General features: G+C 41.7%; 1 protein-coding gene across 6 annotated transcripts in view; it reads left to right on the top strand.

Annotated features, from left to right (window-relative positions):
• MAN1A2 (mannosidase alpha class 1A member 2) overlaps positions 1–19,538 on the top strand; it is a 195,288-nt gene that overhangs the window by 43,106 nt on the left and 132,644 nt on the right. For all 6 annotated transcript variants that reach the window (XM_051857353.2, XM_002715724.5, XM_051857358.2 and 3 more), the window contains 2 exons: positions 13,155–13,410; positions 17,858–17,954. In XM_051857353.2, the coding sequence (XP_051713313.2) occupies positions 13,155–13,410; positions 17,858–17,954 (353 nt within the window). The remainder of the gene's footprint in view (positions 1–13,154; positions 13,411–17,857; positions 17,955–19,538) is intronic.

Raw genomic sequence — 19,538 nt, 5'->3', positions numbered from 1 at the left:
AATGGAAGATCTGATTGAATTCCCGGGACTCTGGAGTTCCTCTTAAAGACTAGACAGTTGGTCTTACTTTGAACTTTGTTTGATGTTTGCTATTCTGAAATGATGAGTGTATTCCCTAAGCTCTTAAACAATGCTTTTTGAGGGACAAAGGCAAACAAATTTAGAGATTCCTATGTTTTCAGAATGTTTTTTTAATAAGGATCTTCATAATATTGTAACAGTACAGGTTCTGATGAACAAAAGTTGGCTGCCCTAACAACAACTGAGATGATTGGAGCTTACCTCTAGAACACTAAGAATTAGAGCAGGAGTGGGCAATGTCCAGCTGAATGGACCTCAAAATAATTTGGTCTAGCCCTGTCAAAGCAACTGCAGATGGGACTCAAAAGTCAATAAATCTGTAGAAGACTGACTTTTTAAGCTGATAATTTTTTATGGTCTGTGAATGATGTTATAAATATCCAAATGACCCTTGACAGTAAGATGTTTGCCTACCCTTGCTGTAGAGGGTTCTGTATTTTATTTTTAAAAGTAATTATAGGGGCCGGCGCTGTGGCGTAGTGCGTTAAGCTGCTGCCTGCAGGGCCAGCATCCCACATGGGCACCGGTTCGAGTCCTGGCTGCTCCACTTCTGATCCAGCTCTCTGCCATGGCCTGGGAAAGCAGTGGAAGATGGCCCAAGTCCTTGGTCCCCAGCACCCACTTGGGACACCCGGAAGAAGCTCCTGGATCCTGGCTTTGGATCAGCGCAGCTCTGGCTGTTGTGGCCAATTGGGGAATGAACCAAAGGAGGGAAGATCTCTCTCTCTGTTTTTCTCTGCCGCTCCTTCTCTCTCTGTGTAACTCTGACTTTCAAATCAATAAATAAACCTTTAAAAAAAAGTAACTAAAAATTTGTTGTGTAAGTTTTAAATTGTTTTCATGTTGGCATCATATATACTTATGGAGGAACTATTGTTCTTAGCATTTAGTTAATAAGAATTGTAAATGAAAATAGGAAACTATCACATGGCATTGTTATTAATAACTACTAGGGTAGAGTGGCATTGTGGTTCAATGATTTAAACATCTGCTTGCAGCATTGGTATCCCGTATTAGCATGCTGGTTTAAGTCCTAGATATTCCACTTTTGATCCAGTTCCCTGCTAATGCACCTGGGAAAGCAGTGGATGAGGGCCAAGTACCTTGGCTCCTGCCACCAAATAGAGTTCCTGACTTCAGGCTTCAGCCTGGCCCAGCCTGGTCTGTTGCAGCCATTTGGGAAGTGAACCCGTGGATGGAAGATCTGCCTCTTGTATTTCTCTGCCTTTCAAACATACAAACAAGCAAGCAAACAAATCTTTAAAGAAATGACACCTAAGATGTATCATCATATAATGAATTTTAACCATATCACGAATCTTAAAATGAGTTTGAGAGTACATATCTGTTGCTTACCCTGAAGTCGGAATTGTTGTTTATACCTGTTTTGACTGTTTCTACTCTCAAGGTGTTCCATAGACTGTCTATATCATAATTATTATTTATTATTTTTTTTTATTTTTTGACAGGCAGAGTGGACAGTGAGAGAGAGACAGAGAGAAAGGTCTTCCTTTTGCCGTTGGTTCACCCTCCAATGGCTACCACGGCTGGCGCGCTGCGGCTGGCGCACCGCGCTGATCTGATGGCAGGAGCCAGGTACTTCTCCTGGTCTCCCCTGGGGTACAGGGCCCAAGCACTTGGGCCATCCTCCACTGCACTCCCTGGCCACAGCAGAGAGCTGGCCTGGAAGAAGGGCAACCGGGACAGAATCCGGCGCCCTGACCGGGACTAGAACCCGGTGTGCCGGCGCCGCAAGGCGGACGATTAGCCTAGTGAGCTGCGGCGCCGGCCTATATCATAATTATTTTAAGTGAGGTCTTGGAATCATTGTTCTTGTTTAAGTATTTAAGTATTTGTTAGATGCTAAATGCTGTTCTAGGCATTGAGGGATACATTGGAACGAAAAAATCAGACAGGTCTGTGAACCTATAGAGTCTGGTTTTACCAGATGAGCATTAATCAAAAAGTCACCAATTTTAAATACCATGAAGGAGAGGTGTGTGGTGCCATGAGACTGTATTTTAGAGAAATTTGCCTGATTAGGAGAAGTTATGACTGATCAGTGACTTGAAGGTAAGGAGTGTACAAGAAAGACTATGGTAAGCAGAGTTAGAGACATCATACGTAAGTGGGGTCTTTGGTGGGAAAGAACATGATGGGTAAAACAACTGAAAGAAAGTATGTGGCTATAGCACAAAGAGGTAGCAGTATATGTGAGATGAAACTGGAGAGATTAGTAGAGGGCACATCATATAGAATTCCTTAATAGGCCATAATAGTATTTCTTATACTAAGGGAAATCATGCAGTGTTTTGAGTGAGGGAGTGTCATCGTCGATATTACACAAAATTCATTTTATTATTTTTTAAAGATTTATTTATTTATTTGAAAGTCAGAGTTACAGAGAGGCAGAGGCAGAGAGAGAAAGATCTGCTGGTTTACTCCCCAGATGGCTGCAATGGCCGGAGCTGTGCTGACCCGAAGCCAGGAACCTGGACCCTCTTTTGGGTCTGCCATGCGGGTGCAGAGCGCCCAAGGACTTGGGCCATTTTCTACTGCTTTCGCAGGCTATAGCAGAGAGCTGGATGGGGGAAGTGGAGTAGCCAGGACTGAAACCGGCACCCATATGGGATTCTGACAATGAAGTGGTGGCTTTACACATTATGCCACAGTGTCGGCCTGACAAGTTCATTTTAGATGTGCAGTGTGACTGGAGAGCAGCTTGCAGGGGGGCAGATGGATGCACGAGGGCTACTGGAGGGCGTTAGGATGATCAGCAGGCATGCTGGATAGAGCAAAGTGGATAGCACTGAGAAGGATTAGGTGGTGAAATGAGAGCAAATGCTGTTGAATTTGAGTTAGATGGAGAAAGAGAAGTAGGACTAGGTTTTTGATTTGAGAAACTTGAAAATAATAAAATTGGCATTTACCAGGATGAAGACGACTCACAGAAAAGTGGGTTATAGGCACTAAAATCAGTGGTTCTGTTTTGGATTTGTTAAATGGAGTCCTGAGGTAGGATAGTTAGATACATCATTTTGGAGCTTGGGTAAAAATCAGAATTTTCTTAAGTGAATAATACTATTTTTATTTTTAAGTATTATCTTGGATTTCCTGTGCACACATATATATTTTTTTTAAAAAGTAGCTGAAATACATATTTATTTTTTCTGATTTTCTTTCAGAGAAGTTGTTTTATAAAAGAAGTCTGGTTCAGGAGTTTTATGTTGTGTTGTTTAGGCCTTGGGGGGAGACTTTTGCAGAAAGGTTTGCTCAGCTCCTGATGTGGGGGAAGCTGTCTGGGGAAACAGCTGAACTAGAAAGGACTCTATGCAGTGGAGCTCCCTTAGAGTTTGAAGTTGTTTAAACTGTTTCCAGGGACTCCTATGCTGAGGTATTTTCAAGTTATCCAGAAACAAAATAGGGGACATCCTGAATACATAGCTTTTCTTAATATCCATTTCTCCAAAGACCAGGGCTCATGCCTAGTGTGGGTTTGTAGACGGAGTGCTTTTTTTTCTTTAAGTGAATTTTTCATGCAGAGTTCAGAAGTTGGGAGTCTTCAGAGTTGTTTTAGAAATTAAAGGGCACTGGGCTTGAATACTGTCCCAGACATAAGGACAAAAGCCAATTATAGCAGTGGAATCAAGAGGCTAAAGAGAGCATAAGTGTCTGCCAATTCTACCTTAAAAGAGGTAGGCCACATCTTAGCAGGGGTTGGTGGCCTCCAAATTCTTGTAGATGTGCCCATTAGCTGGCTCCTGTCACCCAGTTTATGGAAGCCAGGGAGTTATAAGAAGTCTCTGAGTGTAGGTCTTGGGTCCCTTAAGGACGCTGGTGTTAGCCCGCATCCCTGAGTGGTGGTGTGTTTGTGTGCATGCACATGCAGCAGCGGTGGTGGTAATGGTGCTGGTGAGAAGGGAAGGCCGTTAGAGGAGGAAGGAAACTAAGGGCTGTTCTGGGCTTTTCAGCTTGTGTGTCATCTCACCTGCTCCTGTGAACAATCTTGTGAGGCTGGCAGAAGCTCTGTTTTTACAGATGAGAAAAGGAGTCTAAGAAGTGCCATGTATCTAATGTTACATGGTGAAACCATGGCAAGGTTCTGCCACAGGCATGACTGATGGCTTAGCGAAACTTCCTCTGTGTCCTTATGTCCCATGGCATGCTAACATCGTTGTGCAGAAAAGGGAGACTATAAGTATGTTTGGAAAGTGTTAGGTCATCTGAATTGCAGAACTTCTCAGGTCATAGTCCATGTGCATTTTGAAGCTCTGAGAGGGCATGTGGGTTATTTGTGGCCTATATCCTTCTCCTGTCTCATGTTGGGTTCTTAGAGACTGCATGTAATACCTGTGGAGGTTCATTGTGGGTGAAGATACTTTACAGAGTGATGCCTATGAGCCAGCTAACTTGCCATTCAGAAGTAATGTCAGGTAACATGGTGCTTGGAGCTGGATGTGGAGAGTGTGGGTCCCTGTGGAAAACTCCCTGACTTGTCATCAGGACAGAAACCTCCCTTTGAAAGAACCAGTCTTCTCCACTTGATGTTTTTCTTCTTTAGGACTCAGTCCAGACCTCTGTTTTATCAAATGTGGGTGCATGCTTGCACAGTGGGTGGATAGGTGAGTTGGGCAGATTCTAAGTTGGAAGTGACAGAGCACTCAAGAGTTACTGGACAGAATCTGAACTCTGGGGACAAGCAGAGGAGGGTCCTGGCAATAACACAGTGAGAGCAGCATTCCCTCTTTCTCTTCTCTCCTGAGCCATGTTGGTGATTTGTCCTCAGTCTTTTTTGCCTTTTGATTGTGAGATGGCTGTCATAGCTTTTGGCATCAAAACTGCATTTGAAGACAGAAATATATGGTAGGTATGGAGTTATCAGTAAAAGGCCCTTTTCTTAACCTGCTCTGTCCACATTTAATCAATAAAGGAAACTGTATTCTAGAAGTATTTTGTCTCTTGGTTGAAATAGGGTTGTTTGGGTAACTCCTAGTGGCAAAAGCAGCTAGGAAAGACTGAATGGCATAGATGGATTATGATCTGCTCTCTGGAGCTAGGCACACTGTGTCTTTGTGTTGGGAAGGTGATGGGGTGGGAGTAGGGAGTAGGGAGTTCTTGAGTGGTGTCTGCCTTGGCTATCTTATTTATATAATACTTCACTCAACACCTGTGTGATGATGTTGCCCTCACCTGCCTCAGTCTCTTCACTGATGGGTTCACATGTCAGTTTTTCAGATTCACTCAGGGGCCCACGTTGGCTGCTTCTTGCCTTATTTCTTCCACATCCAATCTGGTTGCAGGCTCCATGGATTGTTCTCCCTACTGAATGACTCTTGTTCCTGACTCTCTAGCCCTTCTGCACCTCACTCTCCCTCTTTATTCTTTTTCTTTTTTTTTTTTTTTTTTTTTTTTTATTTTGACAGGTAGAGTTATAGACAGGGAGAGAGAGACAGAGAGAAAGGTCTTCCTTCCGTTGGTTCACTCCCCAAATGGCTGCTATGGCCAGTGCTGTGCCGGCCCAAAGCCAGGAGCCAGGTGCTTCTTCCCAGTCTTCCGTGTGGGTGCAGGAGCCCAAGCACTTGGGCCATCCTCCACTGCCTTCCCGGGCCACAGCAGAGAGCTGGACTGGAAGAGGAGAAACCGGGACTAGAACCCGACATCCATATGGGATGCCGGCACCGCAGGCACCAAGTGCACCATGGCACCGGCCCTACTCTCCCTTCTTCTTTCCCTACTGGCACCTTCTTACTGCTAGCACTCCAATTTTCTTTTTTTATTTTTAATATTAGTTATAAATTGATGTTTTTCTCTTTTGGTGTACAGGTTTATAATTCTAAACACATTTATACATTGTTGTAACTACCACCATAATTTGGATACATTATAATTGTATCATAAAGAAACCCTTCCTTGTGTTAATTTTTATAATTATTCTTTGCCTCTACTCATAACTCCTAGCTACTACTGCTTTATTCCATCCCTAACTTTTTGTTATTTTTGAGAATGTCATGTAAATGGAATTATATAGTATGCAACCTTTTCAGATTGGCTATTGTTTTTAAGAGAGATTTATTATTATTTATTTGAAAGGCAGAGTGACAAAGCAAGAGGGAGAGAGAAATTGTCTTATTCAATGGTTCATTCCCCAAAATTGGTGCAGTGGCCGAGGTTGGACCAGGCTGAAGTCAGGAGCCCAGAACTCCATCTGGGTCTCTAACTTGGATGGCAGGGCCTCAAGTACTTAAACCATCATATGTTGCTTTCCCAGGCGTGTTAGCAGGACACTGGGTCAGAAGTGGAGCAGCTGGGACTCCGAATGTTGCTCCAGTATTGGATGCTGGCATTGTGGGCTGTGGTTTAACTTGGCTGTGACATAATGCTGGCCCCAGCTTTTTTCATTCTCATAACAGTACCTTTGAGATTCATATAAATTATATGTATTAATGTCATTTTATTGCTAAGTAGTATTCCATAGCGTACATATACTACCATTTATGTAAGTATTTACTTGTTGGAGATATCTGGGTCATTTCTGGTTTTTGCCTGTTAGAAATAAAGCTGCTATATGTTTTTATATAGGCTTTTCCTCCCCATTTAATTAAAAAATTTTTTTTGAGAATAGTGCTTTTTATTTTCATACAGTTATGATTTTTATTTATGAGAAGCACACAAAAGTCTCAAGCAAATGAAAACCCTCAGGCAGCTCAGCTGGCAGACCCTTGTTCTTGATGTGTCCCAAGGTGGGCTACTGGGGGCCAGGGCGGCTGGCTGGGGCTGGCAGGATGCAGCAAGCCCGCAGGAGGAACCTGACGATCCTGCCACTCTTCCTGCTGAGCCCCTGCTGACCCTTGCTCAGGATAGAGGCAGCTGAACCTGAGGAGGCTGGGACCTCTGGCACCACCAGGTCCCAACTGATCCTAGGGCAGGGGCTGGAGGGGGTGGCCACAGGGACAGACTTAGGGGCTGAGCTGGCACCAAGGCTTCTCTCCTCTTGCAGCTGTCCAGGGAGGAGAGAGGCAGGCAGGGCGGCAGCAGCAGCAGGATCAGGCTTTGGCTCAGGCTCAGGCTCCCTGTGGCACTGGGGTGACAGGGGCTCATAGGTGAGAAGGGCAGCCGCACTCTGGACCTCCCTTGAGGCCACGTATGTAGGTGTGCCCCGTACACTGTGAGGTTGTGCAGTGAGGCTGTGGCCCGACTCACACTCTACCCACAGGGCTGCATCTGCTCCAGGTTTCACGAGTCCGACTGCAGCGACATTGGGCTGAAACCATCAGAGCCAGACAGTATTGCAGCTCCAGTGCCTGGCAGCAGACCCAGGCCCGCTAGGTACTCCTGGGCCTCTGGGTCCTCAGGAACTCCCAGGGACTGCACCAGCGTCACCTCCTGTCGGGGAACGGGACAGCCTGGCCAGCTGTGCCGCTCCCGACAAGAAGTTTAGTGCTGGGCTTTTTCCACCCTGCCCGTTGCTAATTGCAAGATCCTGTTTTGACTTTAAGCATCCTGTTATTGCATGTTTCCCACACTTAGTTGGTAACATGTTTTCCGTGAATGATATATATATAAATAGGTGGACGGTGGGCGGGAGTGGATGAATGAACGCTGGTAAAAGACGGAGAATGAATGAACGCTGGTAAAAGACGGAGGAATGAATGAACGCTGGTAAAAGACGGAGGAATGAATGAACGCTGGTAAAAGACGGAGGAATGAATGAACGCTGGTAAAAGACGGAGAGTGAATGAACGCTGGTAAAAGACGGAGAGTGAATGAACGCTGGTAAAAGACGGAGTAATGAATGAACGCTAGTAAAAGGCGGAGTAATGAATGAACGCCGGTAACAGGCGGAGTTGTGAATGAACGCCGGAAACAGGCGGGAGTTATGAATGAACGCCGGAAACAGGCGGGAGCTATGAATGAATGCGAGTAGTAAGTAGGAGTGGTGAATGAAGGAGTTGTGAATGAATGAGTTGTGAATGAATGCCGGTAACAGGGCGGGCGTTCGCGACATGTAACGCGAGTCTGCTGAAAAATAAAGTGAAAGCTGAAAAGCCGATAAACGCGTCTGGTGTCTCCGAGGTCTCGCCGGCGTTAACCTATCCGGAAGGTGTACGCCTGCAACCTCCTTGTCCTTGACTTCTTCCTGTAAGAGGTCGAACCACCAGTGTTGCCGAGCCAGTTCTGCCATAGGCCTCTCTCGCATGGGCTCCAGGCTGAGCAGCAAGCTCAGGAGCACACCCAGGGCCGGGCTGGCTGTGCAAAGGCAGCTCATAACACCCTCTCTGGATGCAGTCCTGCAATTCTGCCAGGTCCCTCCCACTGAAGGGCATGGCCCCCACTAACATGGCAAAGAAGATCACGCCCGATCTCCAGATATCTGTGGCGAAGGTATCATAGGCCTCCAGCTGGAACACCTCCGGAGTGCTGTACTCTGGGATCCCTCAGAAACCGTGCACCAGTGTGCCCTTGGCCACTTGGCAGCTCAGCCCAAAGTCCCCCAGCTTGATTTTCAGGTCTGAGTCGAGCAGCAGGTTCTCCAGCTTGAGGTCCTTGTGCACTGTGCACTGCACATGGCAGTGGCCCACAGCTGCCAGGATATGGTTGAATGTGGCCTTGGCTTCGGACTCCTGCAGGCCGCTCTGGTCCATCACATACTGATAGAGGCTGCCCCCATCAGCCAGCTCCAACACCAAGGAATGGTGACACCTCCAGCAGCTCGATGATGTTCTGGTGCCTTAGGAGCTGTATGATGCAGACTTCTCTCTTTGCCCATCTGGTGTCCAAGGGGTTGCTCAGGTCTTCCTGGAACAGCTCCACAGCCACCTGTTGCTCGCTGGATGCCTGGTGGGCCAGAAACAGCATGCTGAAACTGCCCCGGCCCACGAGGGATAGCCACTGGAGCTCAGGCTGAGGGTTGGCTTCAGCCTCGAAGTCCTTAAGGCTTTCCATGCTGTGTCCCTAACTATTCTCTCTGACCTACTCTCTAAGATTTCTGTCCACAAACACTAACTAATGTGCTACCCTCACTACAATACCTAAGAAAATAAAGGGACAACAAAGGGACTATCTGCTGATCTCACTATGGTACCATACTACCTACACTAACTATACTAACGACACACAGTGGCAAGACTAAGTACTATCCAAACAAAACTGAAAACAGAAACCAGAAAAACAAACACTAAATAACTACATTAACACTGAAATCTAGTAGCACTGCCTAACTAAACGTGGGAAGCCAAAAACGAAAAAAAACTTCAAAAAACAAAATGGGTACAAAAATAAATAGGTGGAAAAAAACAAACTAAAACAAAATGAAAAAAGAATAAACAAAAAAGAACAAGAAACAAACAAACAAAAAAGCACACTAACACCAACAAGCACAAACGCTAGCATAGATGGGTCCAGGTCACACAGGTCACCACAATAGCTCCCTGGTAAGATGGACAAAAACTTGGGCCAGGCAGCTGCTTATATAGGTGTGTGGAATTCTGTAACCATAGGGCTCCTTAGGAAGTCAGAGCAAGAAATGGACCAATGGCAGTCCAGCAGGGACTTGCATAAATTTGTATTTCATGACAGTTGGTCCTTATAAAGTTAGAGCAGGGCAGGGACCAATCACAGCTGCAGCTAATCCTAGGGATTTTCTCAACAACCTTCCACTTAAACTAAACCAATGACCCCAAAAGCTTTTGGCTTAGGTTGGTGATACAGTTTATTTTTTGAGATGTTAAAATGTGTAGGATGTTCCAATGGCCTTTTCATTTTTCATTTAAGGAGTGATAACAACTGTTGGGTTTTTGTAATTTTTTTCACAAAGAAATTTTTTATTTAATGAATACATTAAATATGTATTTCATGCATTTCATAAGTACAACTTTAGGATACAGTGATTCTGCCCACCCTACCTGCCTTCCTGCCCACATTCCCACATCTCCTCCCTCTCCCTCTCTCATTCCCAGTCCTGTGCTCCACTAAGATCCATTTTCAGTTAACTTTATACACTGAAGACCAACTCTATTCTATAGTAAGTAAAGATTTCAACAATTTGCACACACACACACACACACACACACACAATATAAAAAACTGGGAACAAGTTTTACAGTTAGTTCTCATAGTAAAATGTGTTGAGGACAGAGGTCCTGTATGGGGAGTAAATGCACAGTGATTCCAGTTGTTCATTTAACAATTAACACTCTTATGCATGACACCATTGATCACCTGAGGCTCTTGACATGAGCTGCCAAGGCTATGGAAGCTTTTTGAGTCCACAGTCTCTGTTAGTATTTAGACAAAGCCATAAGCAAAGTGGAAGTTCTCTCCTTCCTTCAGAGAAAAGTACATTCTTCTTTGATGGCCCCTTCTTTCCACTGGGATCACACTCATAGAGATCCTTCATGTAGGACTTTTTTTTTTTTTTTGACATAGTGTCTTAGCTTTCCATGCCCGAAATGCTCTCTTGGGCTTTTCAGCCAGACCAGAATGCCTTAAGGGCTGATTCTGAGGTCAGAGTGCTATTTAGAGCGATTGTCATTCTATGAGTTTGTTGTGTGAACTGCTTCCCATGTTGGAACGTTCTCTTCTTTTTAATTTTATCTATTGTTTTTACCAGTCACCTGATTTTATTTATATGATCCCTTTAACAATTAATCCTGTTTATGCAATCCATTTAACAATTAAGATAATCACTTTAACACTTAAGATGGCATTATTACCACCTAGCTTAATGGGATTGGAGTCCCATGGCAAATTTTTGGCTGTACCCCTAGAAGTAAGTCCATAGGAATATTTGCAGAACTGTATAACTTTACAGTTTCAAACTGGGTTGAGTCTAATTGGGTTTCCTCTGAAGGTGATTTGGCATCTCTCTCATGCACATTTTAAGATCTTTATATTTTACTGTGGAGTTTTACTACAGAGTGTTGTGGTGAAGGTCTTTTCTGATCGTGTCTATTGGGAGTTCCATGTATTTCATGTACTTGGATGTCTCTTTCTTTCTCCAGACTGGGACAGTTTTCTGTTATTATTTCATTAAGAAGACCTTCTAATCATTTCTCTCTTTCCTCACTTTCTGGTACTCCTAGGATCCGTATGTTGGATTGCTTGATAGTATCTTGTAGATCTCCAACTGTGTTTTTAGTTTTCTAATTTCTTCTTCTTTTTTTTTTTTTTTTGTCTGACTGTAGTATTTCTAGAAGTTTGTCTTCTAGTTCTGTTATTCTTTCTTCTCTCTCACCTATTCTGTTGTTAAGGCTTTCTGCTGCATTTTTTATTTGATCTATTGAATTCTTCATTTCTAGTATTTCATTCTGACTTCTCTTTAATATCTCAATTTGTAGGGAGCACTTTTCATTTAGATTGTGAATTAGAAGCTTCTGATTGCTTCTAAGTAATCTGACGATTAATTTTCTGAATTCCATTGCTGGCATATCCTTGATCTCTTCATCTTCACTTTCTATTATTGAAGAGTTGTAGTGTCCTTTGTGGGGATTATAGTGTCTTCCTTATTCTTATTTGGGGTATTTCTTTTGTTTTTCATTATATGTGTATTTTTTCACTTTTTTGTCTGTGTAGATTCTCTAGTGGTGAAGTTTCCCTCTGTTATGGGCTGCTGTGTGTCCGTGCATTTAAAGCAGAAGCACAGAGCCCCACTTACTTGAGCTGTGTTCACTTCTCAATGTGGTAGAGGCCAGTATGAGCTCTGGTGCACAGAGACTCCCCTACTGGGACCCAGCTCGCTTCTCAATGGTAGATAGAGCAAGCTTGAGTTCTCCTTGTTGTACAGCTTGCATGGTGGGGAAGAAATTCTTCTGAAATGTTGTGGTCCTCGTTCCTGGGTGGAGAGGTGTGGGGGGTGTGGTGAGGTGGCCCCTGCAGTTGATGGGCTATGTGCATGGGAGGCAAAGGTGGCAGTCCCCTGCTTATGTTTGAAAATGTAAACAAACAAGATGGTTTCTTTCATCCTGCTGTAGGTCTGGGTAGATGGGGCCGGGGGGGGGGGGTGGGGTGGGCAGAGATGGGCAAGGTGTTGCCCAACCTCTTCGCTCTTCTATACTTTCTCTTTTTTTAGTGTGTAGAACTTCAAATGCAGTTCTCCGAGCTCCCCCTCCCGCTGCTATCTGCAGCTTAGTGGACTCGGGATTTCCTGTCTGAAGTGGTCTGCTGGGGGCTGGCACCAGAATTTGAATTAAATTTCTGCAGAAGTAACTCTGGTTACTGTCGGTTTAGATATTAAGCATTGGTCATCATTGGTTGATCTGGAAATAACGGTTGATAGCAAGCACTGCTATATTTATCCATGTGAGTTGGGGTACTGTGGAGACAAGATTGAGGTGCCTCTCACAAGAACAGGACTAGGTGGAAAACCCAGTGGGTGTCCACAAAAGTAGTGGTTTCCAAACCAGTGTGTATACCAGAAATATCTGAAAATTTCTTCATAATACAGATTCACAGGTTTCATACTGAGAGACTAAATTGGAATCTATGTTTTTAACTAGGGCTGAAGAGAATTTTAAGTAGTCATGACTACATCAATTGGAAACTGTTGTATTTTGAGGTCTGTGTTATTTCCAAAAACTTAAAAGTTTTAGAAACATATACTGTACTGTATAACAAATGAAGAATTTTCCATCCTGTCATTTCCCTTTTTTCTTTGGTACTATTTATATTTTTGAGCCTTCTGTGATACTATATTCCTTTTTAAAAATTTTTTCTCTTGTCCATTTAGTTTTCACTGATTCATATTTTTACTAGTGTCTACAGATAAGTTACTGGTTGCCATTTTCTGCATGCTTGTTAGACCTGAAATGATAATTTTGTTTCCAGGTTTCCTCTCCTTCTACTGTTTTAAATATTGCTCTTTAGCATCTAGGGTTCATTTTCTTTCTCATACCAAGTTATGTTTAACTTATTGTTTGAACAGATCTCAGTTTCACTGATAATTCTTACCTTATCGTGACAGGAGTAGACAACAACTGTCGGGTAGAAGAGGAACCTTTAAGTTACATGTTTAAAGGTTAAAGTTCTTCCTAAGAAGGATGTCACTCTTATCAGCTTTTTTTCTGCTTCTCTCACAGGGAAGAAGAAGAACGTCTGAGAAATAAAATTCGAGCCGATCATGAGAAGGCTCTAGAAGAAGCAAAAGAAAAATTGAAAAAGTCAAAGGAGGAAATCCAGGCAGAAATTCAGACAGAGAAAAATAAGGTAGTCCGAGAAAAGAAGATGAAAGAAAACAAGTCACTGCCACCAGTCCCTCTTGCAAACCTTGTAGGAATAAGTGGTGGGGACCCAGAAGATAATAACGTAAAAAAGAAAAGGGAAAAAATTAAAGAGGTAATAAGCTGAGCTTTGTGATACAGAGTGGTTATGGAAATGTATTATGTGACTGCGTATAAATATATTTATGCCATCAGTGGTATCATACGTTGATTTTGTTTGTTCTTGGGTCATAGGTATAGTTCAGGTTCAAAGTTGGCTGTAAGGACTTGAAGTCGGTTTCTTCCTTAATATTGGTTGTGAGATAATTATTTTTTTTTCAGGCAGATTTAGATAGAGAGAAAGCTCTTCCTTCCGTTGGTTCACCCCGCAAATGGCCACTATGGCCGGTGCTCTGCACCAATCCGAAGCCAGGAGCCAGCTTCCCCCTGGTCTCCCATGCGGGTGCAGGGCCCAAGCACTTGGGCCATCCTCCACTGCCTTCCCGGGCCACAGCAGAGAGCTGGACTGGAAGAGGAGCAACTGGGACAGAACCGGCACCCCAACTGGGACTAGAACCTAGAGTGCCGGCACCACAGGCGGAGGATTAGCCTAGTGAGTTGTGGCACCAGCCGGACAATTAAAAATTTTGATATGAACTGGTCTGAATTATTATATCATCTACTCTGTGTTTAGAGAGATCTTTTCAAATTCTGAATTCTATAAATATGTATATGTAGATCTGTTTTTCATTTATCAATGAATTAATTTTCTAAGTTCAGTTACAAGGGACTCTGCTAGATGCTATGCAAATCTTCACAAAAACATACTTCTAGATAGTATATCTGCCATGTTTTAAGGAACATGTCATGATACTTCTCAGCTATACTTCAGAGTAAGAGCACATTTCTTCCAGAGAGTGTCCGTAGATTGAAGAATGGAAATGGATTGATTTCAACATTCTTAAAAACTTCAAAAGTCTTTCAGTTTGTTATTCTTGGAAGTTAAGTAGGTATTTTAAGGTTGGCCTTATGAATTCTAAAACCTTGGCCTTAGTGAAATCGAAATAAAACTGCTGTCTAGTTGTACTTCACCACTACAGTCTATAATTCATGTGTGGATTGCTTAATGCAGTTTCTTTGGACTCTAATGGGAGAGACATTGATATTTTTTTTCCAGATATCTCACTTGTTTTCAGATGTCGTTTTAATTATATTTTCTTGAGTTTAGGGGACCTCAGGATGACTCTCTGGTTCAGTGATTCACTAGAAGTACTCACAGGACTCAGCATATAGAAATACATTTTATTTTAGTTTTCTAAACTTATGTCTTTATTGCTTTACTAAGTCATTTGTTAATATCACTAGATGGGTATGTCCTCTGTGAATAGGGGTATTTTTGCTTTTTATTTTATGATTTTTATTTTTATTTCTTATTTCACTGACTAGTTCTTCTAATATATTGTTGAAAATAGATGGTAAAAAGTGGCCATAATGGGGGCGGACATTGTGGTATAATGGGTTAAGCTGCTGCCTTTGACTCCAGCATCCCATATGGGCTCTGGTTTGAATCCCAGCTGCTCTGCTTCAGTCCGGCTCCCTGCTGCTGTTTCTGGGACAGCAGTGGAAGATGGCCCAAGTGCTTAGGCCTCTGAACACATGTGAGAGACCCAGATAAAGCTCCTGGCTTGGCCTGGCTCATCCCTGGCTGTTGAGGTCATTTGGGGAGTGAACCAGAGATGTTAGATCAACCTCCCTCCCTCCTTCCCTCTCTCTCACTGTCTCTCCCTCTTTCTCGTTTTTCCTCTCTCTGTAACTCTGCTCGTCAAGTAAATAAAATAAATCTTTAAAAAAAAAAAAAAAGAATGGTCATACTTGATTTGTTCCCAGCTTTAGGGGTTCAAGCGTTTTACCACTAAGTATGATGTGTTAGCTATAGGTTTTTTGAAAGATACCCTTTATGTTGAGTACATTTCCTTGCTGAACGTGGCTGATATTTTTGTTTATTTATTTATTTAATCATGAATGAGTATTGACTTTTGTCATGTTCTGTCTGCATTTTTGTTCAGATGATTATGTGATTTCCCCCAATGCTTTTATTCTGTTAACATGGAGGATTACATAGATTGGCTTTTGAAATTAATAAATTAGTTGTATGTTCCGAGATTAAACTGCCATTGATCATGGTGTAATATTGTTCTCATATATTGCCATTGGAATTTTGTATTTGTATTCTAGAGATATAGTGATCTTGAATTTTGGCATCTGGGTAATGCTGATAGATATTCTCATAAACAAGCTTGTAGTTAGCATATCTCCCATCTTTTAAGGAACTTGTCATGATACCCCTCAACTATGCTGTAGATTCAAACCACATTCTTTCTTCATTCCTTCCTGACTGAATAAAACAAGTTGGGAAATGTTTTAATGAATAATATGCTGTTAAATGAACTGATTTTTTTTTTTTAAGATTTATTTATTTGAAAGGCAGAATTACAGAGAGGCAAAGAGAAAGAAAGAGAGAAAGAGAGAAAGAGAAAGAGAAAGAGAGAGAGAGCGAGAGCGAGCAAGCATGAGCGCCTGAGTGCTAGCGCTCATCCATCAGCTGGTTCACTCTCCTAATGGCCAAAACAGTCAGAGCTGGGCTAGGCCAAATCTAATTAGCCAGGAGCTTCATCTGGGTTTCCCATATGGGTGCAGGGGCCCAGGTACTTGGGCCACCTTCCACTGCTTTCTCAGGTACATTAACAGGGAAGGGAGCTGTATCAGAAGTAGAGCACCCGGACTTGAACCAGCATCCACATGGGATGCCAGCAGTGCAGACAGTAGCTTTTACATACTACACCAAAGCACTGGCCCCATGAACTGATTTTTAACATACCACAGTCTACTATTATATTATTTAACTGATACATAATTAAATACTGTATTCATGGATAGCTCAGAACTCCTTGGATTATAAGAGACTTGGCTCAAACTAATTGATTTAAAAATATTTAATAGCTTAATGGCTATAAAGTAGGACTTCAGACTTGGCTTGAATCTATGCCTGTAGAGATCCTTGTAAGAAATTCCATCAGCCTCTGTCTCTTTTGTTGTTATTTATTTTCTCCATGTTGGGAGAGAGCCCTTATCAGTTCCAGTATTATATAATACATACATCTTGAGATGGGAAAATAGAGTCCTTCTGTTTCCCAGTGCGTAACAATATGTGTAAAATGACTTAGTTGTCACTATTTGACTGGTATGTGCACAGTTACTTTGTCTTGGCAACCTACACCCTGTGGACCAAATTCTGCCTGCTGTCTGTTTTTTAAAACAAAGTTTAATTGGAACACAGCCTTGTTCACTTGCTTACATATTCAAAAGGTTTGTGAATAAATGGGATTAAAAGAAGTTCATTTTGATGCAAAATTTTTTTTTGAAATCCATCCTAGTGTTTCTATAATAGGCATTTTTCATGATCATTTTGGAGATCTCTCATGTGCATGGATGTTAGAATTTTTTTGTGTCAAAAAACTTATATTTTAATTTAATATTACATGAACTTTTTGAAGTACTTAAGAAAAAAAAGGTTTGTGGGGCCAGCACTGTGATGTATCTCGTGAAACCAGCCCCTGCAGTGCCAGAATCCCATATGGGTGCCAGTTCAAGTCCTGACTGCTCCACTTCTGATCCAGCTCCCTGCTAATGTGCCTGGGAAAACAGCGGAAGATGGCCAAAGTCCTTGGCCCCCTGCACCCATGTGGGGAGATTTGGAGGAAGCTCCAGGCTCCTGGCTTCAAATGGGCCCAGCTCCAGCTGGGGCAGCCATTTAGGGAGTGAACTAGTGGATGGAAGACCTCTCTCCCTCTCTCTGCCTCTGCCTCTTCTAACTCTGCCTTTTAAATAAATAAATGAATCTTCTTTAAAAAAGGTTTATTTTTATATTTCTTTGAAAAACAGAAAGTCAGAGAGGGATAGATAGTGAATGAGAGATTTTCCACTTTCTGATTCATTCCCCAAATGTCTGCAACAGCCAGCTCTGGGCTATTATAAAGCCATAATCCAGAAACTCCCATCCGGATTTCTCAAGCACTTATCCTGTGACCTGCTCTCTCATGGGTGCATTAGTAGGAAGCTTGATAGGAAGCAGAACAGCTGGAACTTGAACAGGCATTTTGATATGGGGTGCTAGAATTGCAATTAAGGGCTTAAGCCACTGTACACAAAGCAGTCCCCTCAAATAACTTTTTACCTAGGAGTGGTAGAAATAGCACCCTTGATTGATGCTTCTTTTATAATCCTAGTAAAGAAGCTGTTCTCAAAAGGATTGAGAGCATTTAAAAGGGAAGAATGCCAAGCAGACACCTTCCTCTTTAAGAAAAGTCATTCATCTATTAGATGTAATTTTTTACTGCTGTGTAGATTGAGATTAAACAGTTACATATATTTTCACACTGATAAAAATGCTATTGAATCAAATACTAAGATAGCAATTATAGGAGAGTGGATAAAGGTATAATAATAGAACCCTAAATTACATGAAATTTAAAAATAACAGTTTTTGAATAATCTAAATTGATGGATAATATATTTTCTCTTAGATGATGAAACATGCCTGGGATAATTACAGGGCGTATGGATGGGGACATAATGAACTCAGACCTATTGCAAGGAAAGGACATTCCACTAACATATTTGGTAAGTTTACTTTTTGTAATTACTATTTCAGTTTTTGCCTCCATCTTTTAAAGCTAGATATAACTTTATTGTTTAAAAATACAAATATTTTTATGCAACTGTAATTTTGCATACCTTTTTTGTAAATTTCAGTCAAGATTTAATTCTGGTTGCTTTGGAATATACAGATATTTGATGGATTTTCTGTTTACATAATCTCTTTCTCCTTTTTAATTTTAATTAGTTTTTAACAGATTGAATATGATTTGTAGGTAAAAGAGCAAGAACATAATGGTATTTCCCTTCCTCACTCTCCCTCCATCCCATTCTCCTTCCTTCTACCCTTCTTCTTCCCGTCTTTCTTTTTTTGTTGTTGTTGAGATAGTGTTTTAAATTTATATTATATTAAAAGGCTTAATACTTCACCAAATAAGAGGCTTAACAGATAAAATGCAAAAAGACCCTAGTTTAGTGGGATATAGACTACAGCTGTAAACAACAATTGAATATATAAATGACCATTTCACCCATATGCAGTTTTTTTTGACCAATTAGTCACTCCGAATTTTTATCAGTGCAATACAACCAATGACAACGTGACATGTAAATATGTCCTGTGTGATAGACTTTAAGGCATTTCTTCTCAACAGTTTATGCCCAGGAATAATTTTATGCAGATTACAGTGCAAGTAATTATGCCTTGCATTTTTATACTCTTTAGTTACCACAGTTCTGGGAAAACATATGGTATTTGTCTTTCTGAAACTGGCTTATTTCACCAAGTATAATGGATTCCAGTTGCATCCATTTTGTTGTGAAGAGAGGATTTCATTTTTTACAACTGAGTAGTATTCCATTGTGTATATGTGACACATTTTCTTTATCAAATCAATGGTTGATGGGCATTTGAATTGATTCCATATCTTATCTTTTGTGAATTGAGCTGTAATAAATGTAGGGATACAGGTAACTCTTTTATATGCTAATTTCATTTCCCTTGGGTGAATTCCCAGGCGTGGAATTGCTGTGTCATGTGGTAGATCTATTTTCAGTTTTCTGAGGAAACCCCATACTGCCTTCCACAATGACTGTACTAGCTTGCATTCCCACCAACAGTGGATTAGGGAACATTTTTCCTCATGTCCCTGTTTTTTGATTTTTGTATGAGAGCCATTCTAACTATGTTCAGGTGAAAACTCACTGTAGTTTTTTTTTTATTTGCATTTCCCTGATGGCTAGTGATCCTGAGCTTTTTTTTTTTTTTTTTTTTTGGCTGTTGGCCATTTGAATTTCCTCTTTTGAAAAATGTTCAAGTCTTTTGCCCATTTCTTAATTAGATTGTTTTATTCTTGTTGAGTTTCTTAAGCTCTTATAGATGGTGGATATTAAGCCTTTTCGAGTCGCTTAGTTTGCAGATATTTTCTCTCATTCTGTCTATTGCCTCTTGACTTTGTTAAGTGTTTCCTTTGTGGTGCAAAAGCTTCATAGCTTGGTCTAATCCCATTTTCTATTTTGGCTTTGATTGCCTATGATTCTGGGATCTTTTCCAAGAAGTTTTTGCCTATGTCAGTGTCTTGCAGAGTTTCCCCAATGTTCTCCTCTAGT

This window comes from Oryctolagus cuniculus, chromosome 7, assembly GCF_964237555.1.
Source record: "Oryctolagus cuniculus chromosome 7, mOryCun1.1, whole genome shotgun sequence".
In the NCBI taxonomy this organism is placed as follows: domain Eukaryota; kingdom Metazoa; phylum Chordata; class Mammalia; order Lagomorpha; family Leporidae; genus Oryctolagus; species Oryctolagus cuniculus.
Note: the sequence above shows the minus strand (reverse complement) of the source record. Positions and strands in the feature narration are given on the sequence as shown.